This window comes from Cenococcum geophilum (assembly GCF_001692895.1).
Source record: "Cenococcum geophilum 1.58 unplaced genomic scaffold K441scaffold_33, whole genome shotgun sequence".
Classification (NCBI taxonomy): Eukaryota; Fungi; Ascomycota; class Dothideomycetes; order Gloniales; family Gloniaceae; genus Cenococcum; species Cenococcum geophilum.
The window spans coordinates 1770552-1779495 of record NW_027137591.1 but is presented as its reverse complement, the minus strand read 5'-3'; the positions used below and the strand labels follow the sequence as shown (position 1 = coordinate 1779495).

At 32.1% G+C, this 8944-nt stretch overlaps 2 protein-coding genes across 2 annotated transcripts; both read left to right on the top strand.

Moving 5' to 3' along the window:
• Positions 1-1173: 1173 nt before the first annotated feature.
• Positions 1174-1434, top strand: K441DRAFT_571034 (uncharacterized protein; the record flags this gene model as incomplete). The annotated part of the gene is made up of 1 exon (XM_067643955.1): positions 1174-1434. One exon carries the CDS (start codon positions 1174-1176, stop codon positions 1432-1434), a length of 261 nt encoding a protein of 86 aa, XP_067501795.1.
• Positions 1435-2178: 744 nt separating this feature from the next.
• On the top strand, positions 2179-2505 carry K441DRAFT_571523 (uncharacterized protein; the record flags this gene model as incomplete). The annotated part of the gene is made up of 2 exons (XM_067643985.1): positions 2179-2251; positions 2354-2505. Coding segments are annotated over 2 exons (225 nt in total), but the record flags the coding sequence as incomplete, so codon positions are not given.
• Between the last annotated feature and the right edge of the window lie 6439 nt (positions 2506-8944).

The window sequence follows — 8944 nt, the reverse complement described above, 5'->3', positions numbered from 1 at the left end:
CACTTAAACTATAGAGTAACTTGCCCTTTATTTAATAGCTTAAACCTAAAAAAATACTAGATAATAGCCCTATGGGAACTAGTATATAATAAGTAAACCTGTAAAATATACTAACTAAAAGAATATTACCTTTTATATAAACTAGACCTAGCTATTTATAAAATTAGCTAATATATTAATATATAGGCGTAAAGCTACTATACTATTGGCCCTAATATAACTAAATTATAAATAGCTATAAATAGGGGCTAAATTAATATAATTAATGTCTATAACCTAAGATATAATAGACCCTAGATAACTATATAAGAACTACTATAATATACTATTAATATAGCAGAAGGCAAGGCCATAGTCCTAGGGGACTTTAATATATATTATATAGCATAAAGAGGACAGTAGGCTATAGTAGAAGTATAGGTAATATATATACTTAATAAACTAGAAATATAAGCCCTTATTCTAACTACTTAAATTAATAAACCTACTTAGAAAAGAGGGATTTAAGAGAGTATAATTAACCTAATATTTATATAAGAAGTACTTATAAACTAGTTAGTGTTCTACGGGCTAGAAAATATATAGGTAATAACTATAAACTATATACCTACTTAAATACATATAGTGGTGGGATTGCATCTATTTTTGGGGGTCGTTAGCCACCGCTTTTAGCGGCGTTCTCACCTCGCTTAGACCCTGTCATATCGCCACTTTAAAGAAGCTCTGTTCGCTTAAGCGCTTCTATCCCTATTATGCCCCGTCCTATTATCTTAGAGGGGTTAGAAATAGGACACGAGCTTTAGCAAAGCTCGTCGGCGTTAATTTAACAATGGTATAGCCTATATAGAAAGGCCAGCGTCTACTTAAAGGAATGGCCTGCTCGCCCTCTTTCTGCACTTTCTCCCTTTACCACCCTCGTTCCACTTCCTCTCTCTCCCTTTACCATCCTCGTTCCACTTCCTTTCCCGCAATTTAATCCTTATCTATAATGCCCACCTTACCTATTTAGTAAACTCGCCGTCGCCAGAATAGCAGTATACCTATTAAAGTAGTTACTCTAGCCTATAGAACGGAGAAGAGAGGAGCGCTCTACGCCGCCGCCGTTTATTAAAACTTAAATTTACGACTTTAAAGTCTAGACTTAGATATAAACACCGATCTAAATATATATATATGTTTAGTATAGATTTAAATTCTAGAGAACTAGATATGGAATTAGATACGGAATTAGATGCGGAATTAGATATAAAATTAGATGCAGAACTAGATATAGAATTAGATATAGAATTAGATACGGAATTAGATATAGAGTTAGATGCGGGATTAGATATAGAATTGGACTTTAAAGCTAAGGAAATACTAAAAGACATTGCTAAATTAGAAGAGGAGGGACCCGCGAAACTAAACTATACTTCTTATACTAAGAAACTATAGAAGAGGGAAGGCGAAATCTAGGAGAGGTAAATTATAAAAATTTCCGCTAACTTGTTATTACACCCTCTAATTACTATAAACTAGGTACTGCCTAAAGATTAAAAAGAAAACTAAAAAAACCCTAGATAACTAGCTGCGTAAATACGCCCTAAAGGTGTTTAAAGTATATCTCCGCTAGTAGAAGAAATATTTTTAAATTAAAAAGGAGAGCTTAATACGGAGCTATTAGAAACAAATTAGTATATACTATATAGACCTTATACGCTATAAGATGGACAGTAATATCCTTACTAATGTTTGTAATATAAGTTCCTACCCCTTCTTTAAGGTATACTAATAGCTATAGAAGTGGATCCTAGACCTTAAGCTTAATAAGTTAAAAAAGGAAAAGTACGCTATATTTGTTTAAGACCTTTATACTATCCTTTACGCTCTTTAAATTAATAATACTAAGCTACTTTATAGCTTTATTTAAGTCTAAATTTTACTTCTTCTCTTACTTAGCGTAGCTATAGCTATAAGACTAGGCGCTCTAGTAGAAAGTGCTAGCGCTAAAGGCAGCAATAAAGCTGTCTAGTTTAAAAATATTAACGTTATAGTTATTTATAGCGAGAAATACTCTAATAAGAGTATAGTTATAGTAAATATAAACCTAGAGTATATTAAGAATAAAGAAAAGGATAGTAAATTATAAGCTTTATGCTATATCTAGATAATATATCCTACTAACTATAAATCTATAGAAAGAAATTTACCTTCTATCTTAAAGACCTTCCTATATTCTATATTATTTCGTATATCTTAGCTATTAGCATTAGTTAAGACGCATTTTAAGATAACTTTATAAGTATTTAAGACATCTTCAACCTTAAGGTACTGGCGTACTGTGACATGCTACACATTAAATGGAAGAATAAAGTACTAAATCGGCTATTCTTCTGCGACGTCAGCTATATAACTAGGGGTGGCAATATTATAAAAGAAAAGGCCTTTCTATACGCTAAATACCGCGATATATTTATACGCCTAGGGCTTATTACTAGGTTTAAGGAGGCACTAAAGCTATACTAGCTGTAACGGGCTTTAGGTAAAAAATATTAACGGTAGGTCCGCTTAATAATTACCTCTAAACCTAGTTATATATTAATTATATAGATAGACACTGTTACTTTAAAAGAGCGGAACTAGACTATCCCTTGAAACGGCAGTGTCCTTAGAGTAGTGGTCTATGCGCGAACATCAGGATCAAAATAACGCGTATATCTATATAGAATTCAATCATTAATTACACCACCACCATGCCTTCTAATTATACTAGAATTAATACAGACCTTATTTAAAAGACTTAATATAACATTCCTCTAAATTAAATTGCAAAAAACCCTGCCCTAAGCCCTGGCCGTTGCCTAAATTTAAACCTCTCTATATTAACAATTAGGACGACCATAGCTTACTAAACCTACCCTCTAACGTTAATACACATAATCCTTTTAAGTTATTTAGTCTATTCTTTATAGATAAGATTATAGATAAGCTTATAAAGTGGATAAATACGTACGCGGAGTTATACCCGCTAGATAAGGAAAAGAAATACCTACGCGTATAGTAGCTAATATATAAGTAAGAACTCTAGGCGTACTTTACAGTGCTAATTTATATAGGTATTACCATAGAATCGTGCATTAAGGACTATTAGAAGAGTTTAGATGTATATAGCTGCGAGTATATTNTTAAAAAGTATATAGGACTTAAGAGATTTCAGTAGCTTAATCGCCACTTTTAAGCCTTANCTCTATGGCCAAAATCTAATAAAACACCTAAAACTATATTTAATAGAGTGGATAAACTTACTAAGNACCTTCGGCTTACTTATAGGAAGCTCTATACCCCTAGAACCTACCTTACCGTTAATAAAACNATCTAGCGCTTTATAGGCCGTGCTCCTAAAGTAGTTAATATTCCATCTAAACTAACTCTANAAGGCTTTAAAATATAGGTTTTAGTTAGTNGGGGCTATATATTAGACTTTATGTGGTATACTAAAGGTAAAAAAAAAGGCCTAGTTAATCTAGATATAAGCTTTACGGAAGGGGAAGGGTTTTTAAAGACGTAGGCAGTTATATTAGATCTGCTTCTTTAAAAAGATAAGACTAAGGGGCGCCTTTATCCTCTAGAAAAGCACGTTATTTGGCTTAATAATCTATTTATAAGTGTTAAGCTTCTTATATAACTTTAAGAGCTTAGTATTAGAGGTATAGAAACCATTAAAATAATAAAAATAAAGCGTAAGGAATAGGGGGACTTTAAAGGCAATATTAAGGTAGCTATAACTATATAAGGAAAAAAGAAAAAGAAGGTACCTACTAAGTAAATTAGCCAGACGCTTGTAGAGCTTAAATTAACCTACGCCGGTTAAATTCTGTAGGGTAAACTCTATAGTAAGCTTTCTAAGGACGGCTAGGTAATAGAATTTACTTAAAAAGACGCTAATATAGTGCCTTTTATAAGTACTATTAATAACGGTAAGTTAAACACCTTAACTATATAACTTAAAATCTAATAACGTTATATATCGCCAGGTTACTATACTAAAGTTACTATACAGAAACGCCCTCCCCTTACTACTAGCGGTGCTAGATAAACTCGGAAGGTCTTTAGTAATAAAGTTAAGAAGGAATTACCTATTCCTACCTTTATTTTCTACTATAACTACTATATATACAGTATAGATATTACGGATTAACGACGCTTATATTTTATAATATAGAGGATCTATAGAAAAACCTAGAAGCCTCTATAGCACTTCCTTCTTAATATAGTTATTTATAATTACTTCCTACTGTCTTCTTATACGCCTACTAATTATTAAGTAAACTATAAAGATAGTTATAAGTAATTTTAAATTAACCTCTATAACGCCTTATTTAAACAGTTAATTTAAAAACAAAAGCTTTATACGCAGAAGCCTCCTATATAACGCTTAACTAATTAAATTATATAGGTTTCTATAGCACAGCACAAGCTAATTAAGTTATTTAATAAGCTAGTTAACTGCTTAGCTTACGTAGAGGTTTATAGGTATACTTAGGTGCAGCGTATAGGGCGTTAGAAAGCTCTATTAGAGCTATTACTAAATACTATAATATAAGCACGCGATAGTAAGGAATAGGGGAGGCGGAAACGGGCTCTGAGGACCACTTTTAGGTGCAGTATCTATAAGATACTATTCTGCAGAAAGAAAGAGTGCTAGTTACCTTATATTAAGCGACTTAACTCTAAAGAATAAGCCTATATATTAAATAGCTATGAAATTAAAAGCTTCGTATTTCTAAGAACGGCTGCTTAATTCGGCCAGTTTGATTAGTGGGCTCTTATCGATACCCTAAGGCCCAATTTTGCCGTATTAAGGGCTATCCCTTAACACGGCAAAATTGGGCCTTAGGGTATTAATAAAAGCCCACCAATCAAACTGGCCGAATTAAGCAGCCGTTCTCAGAAATATGAAGCTTTTAATTTCATAGCTATTTAATATATAGGCTTATTCTTTAGAGTTAAGTTGCTTAATATAAGGTAACTAGCACTTATCCTTTCTGCAAAACGGTATCTTGCAGATACTGCACCCAAAAGTGGTCCTTAGAGCCCGTTTCCGCCTCCCCTATTCCTTACTATCGCGTGCTTATATTATAGTATTTGGTAATAGCTCTAATAGAGCTTTCCGACGCCTTATATACTGCACCTAAATATACCTATAAACCTCTACGCAAGCTAAGTAGTTAACTAGCTTATTAAACAACTTAATTAGCTTGTGCTGTGCTGTAGGAACCTATATAATCTAATTAGTTAAACGTTATATAGGAGGCTCCTATATATAGAGCTTTTATTTTTAAATTAACCATTTAAATAAGGCGTTGCGGAGGTTAATTTAAAATTACTTATAACTATCTTTACGGTTTGCTTAATAATTAATAGGTATATAAGAAGATAGTAGGAAGCAATTATAAATAACTATATTAAGAAGGAAGTGCTATAGAGGCTTTTAGGTCTTTCTATAGATCCTCTATATTATAAAATATAAGTGTTATTAATCCGCGATATCTATACCGCATATATAGTAGTTATAGTAGAAAATAAAGATAGAAATAGGTAATTCCTTTTTAACTTTATTGCTAAAGACCTTCTAAGTTTATCTAGCACCGCTAGTAGTAAGGGGAAGGCGTTTCTGTATAGTAACTTTAGTATAGTAACCTAGCAATATATAATATTATTAGATTTTAAGTTATATAGTTAAGGTGTTTAACTTACCATTATTAATAGTACTTATAAAAGGCACTATATTAGCGTCTTTTTAAGCAAATTCTATTACCTAGCCGTCCTTAGAAAGCTTACTATAGAGTTTACCCTACAGAATTTAACCGGCGTAGGTTAATTTAAGCTCTACAAGCGTCTGGCTAATTTACTTAGTAGGTACCTTCTTTTTCTTTTTTCCTTATATAGTTATAGCTACCTTAATATTGCCTTTAAAGTCCCCCTATTCCTTACGCTTTATTTTTATTATTTTAATGGTTTCTATACCTCTAATACTAAGCTCTTAAAGTTATATAAGAAGCTTAACACTTATAAATAGATTATTAAGCCAAATAACGTGCTTTTCTAGAGGATAAAGGCGCCCCTTAGTCTTATCTTTTTAAAGAAGCAGATCTAATATAACTGCCTACGTCTTTAAAAACCCTTCCCCTTCCGTAAAGCTTATATCTAGATTAACTAGGCCTTTTTTTTTACCTTTAGTATACCACATAAAGTCTAATATATAGCCCCNACTAACTAAAACCTATATTTTAAAGCCTTNTAGAGTTAGTTTAGATGGAATATTAACTACTTTAGGAGCACGGCCTATAAAGCGCTAGATNGTTTTATTAACGGTAAGGTAGGTTCTAGGGGTATAGAGCTTCCTATAAGTAAGCCGAAGGTNCTTAGTAAGTTTATCCACTCTATTAAATATAGTTTTAGGTGTTTTATTAGATTTTGGCCATAGAGNTAAGGCTTAAAAGTGGCGATTAAGCTACTGAAATCTCTTAAGTCCTATATACTTTTTAANAATATACTCGCAGCTATATACATCTAAACTCTTCTAATAGTCCTTAATGCACGATTCTATGGTAATACCTATATAAATTAGCACTGTAAAGTACGCCTAGAGTTCTTACTTATATATTAGCTACTATACGCGTAGGTATTTCTTTTCCTTATCTAGCGGGTATAACTCCGCGTACGTATTTATCCACTTTATAAGCTTATCTATAATCTTATCTATAAAGAATAGACTAAATAACTTAAAAGGATTATGTGTATTAACGTTAGAGGGTAGGTTTAGTAAGCTATGGTCGTCCTAATTGTTAATATAGAGAGGTTTAAATTTAGGCAACGGCCAGGGCTTAGGGCAGGGTTTTTTGCAATTTAATTTAGAGGAATGTTATATTAAGTCTTTTAAATAAGGTCTGTATTAATTCTAGTATAATTAGAAGGTATAGTGGTGGTGTAATTAATAATTGAATTCTATATAGATATACGCGTTGTTTTAATCCTGATGTTCACGCACAGACCACTACTTTAAGGACACTGCCGTTTCAAGGGATAGGCTATCTTAGTAGTATATACGAGAGATATTATATACTAATGTATATTATACGCAATTACTAAAGTATCTATTTTAGAAGTCCTTTATAGGATCTTTTTATTAAATCTATTATAAGAATAGGGCTATTATAAGATTAACGAGCACCTATAGAGCTCGATAATAACTAGCTAGAAGAAGTCTATAATAACCCTAAGCTTAAAGCGCTTTATAATAAATAAGAAGAATATAAGAACTATATTTATAATAAAGACCTCTACCCTATTGCTAAGGCTAAAGGCACTAAATTATACTAGTAATATAAAGAGACTAAGTGGAATATTAGTATAACGTATTAAAGGTTATAGAGGGAACGATTAATGACCGCTATTCGCGAATTCTATAACTTAATTAACACAATTAAGATAGCTAGGTAGCTTAGTGGGAAGGGCCTAACTAAGGTATTAACACTACTAAGGGTAGAATTTAAACTTTAAGAGTGGGCTACTATTGCCAGAATGCTCTTTACACCTTTTAAAAATAAAAAAGCCTAGGTTAAGTTTATTAAAAACCTAGCTTAACTATATTATTAATAAGAAATGGCTTAAAGCAAACCTTTAAAACGGAAGAAAATAGACTTTATTGTCTTTAAAGGCGAGAAAATATCTTACGTGCGAAAGCGAAGGAATATTAGTCTTAAGAGTACCCTAAATTACTAAACTTCTAACTATATATTCCTAAAGGAAGAGTCGCCGGATAATAAAGATTACGGGACTATTTAATAAGAGCTTAGTACTTTAGACGCCGCTAAAGCCAAGATTATTTAGTTATATCCTATAGAGCTTCCCTACCTAGTATACTATAACGGAACCTTGTAGCAAGAACTACGATAGGCTCGTTAATGGGCTAGGTGTATAGGAAATGCAAGTACAAAAGTCAACAACGTAATAATAACTGGTGGAGTGGTTGCCTAATAGATTAACTCTAATTATATTCTAAGAATTACTATAAGGAAGGAACTATCTAGGTAGGGACTAGGGGTCCTTAAATACATAACCATACTTCTATAAAATCCTTCTTATACGTAATATACGTCTTATATATAAGGTACGTAAGTTCCTCTTATTCCTCTTGTTTAATACGTAATATATTATATAACCTTAGTTACTATTCCTTATTACATAGTTCTACCGGTTTTATCCTAAACCGTACTTAAATTAACCAACTAGCTTCTTCTAACTCTTCCTTAAGTGGTTATAATATCGTACTTAAAGCGTCCGTAATACTATCTCCCTCCTCTTTATCTTCGTTCTTAAAGATTTAAAATATCTCTAAGTTGTTTATTAGAGGTATAATATCTGTTTAATTAATTTGGTTAATATTATTACTTATTATACCTAAAGCAATTTCTTCTTTATATGCCTAACGTCGTGCCCGCACTATTACTGCGATATTATCTCTTAGTAAGATTATATCGTCTCCATATTCTCGTTATTTAAAAGAGGGGTTGGTTTATATTACGTTAGTAAGTCCTTTTTCGCGATAACCGTTCTCTTACTCGGAGTATACTAAAGCGAATATTTGTTCGTCCTATAACGTTCGCTCTACCTCTAATACTAAATATACGCGACCTATTACTCTTAATAGTTGTCTAGTTCCCTAATTAATTTGTCTTAGGGTTTTATGTTTAATCTACTACTACGCGGCTAGATAATAAACTGTCTTAAGCCCTTACTAAATTAGAATATTCTTATAATGCGGAACAGAAGGCCCTAGATACTCACATTACGGCGTCTACTTAATTACTTCGCCTTAAGAAGGTTCGTAAGAAGGTCTATTTTAAGGAATAGAAACTAGTAAAATAAGGTTTATAGAAACTTGGCAATAAAAGAACGGATT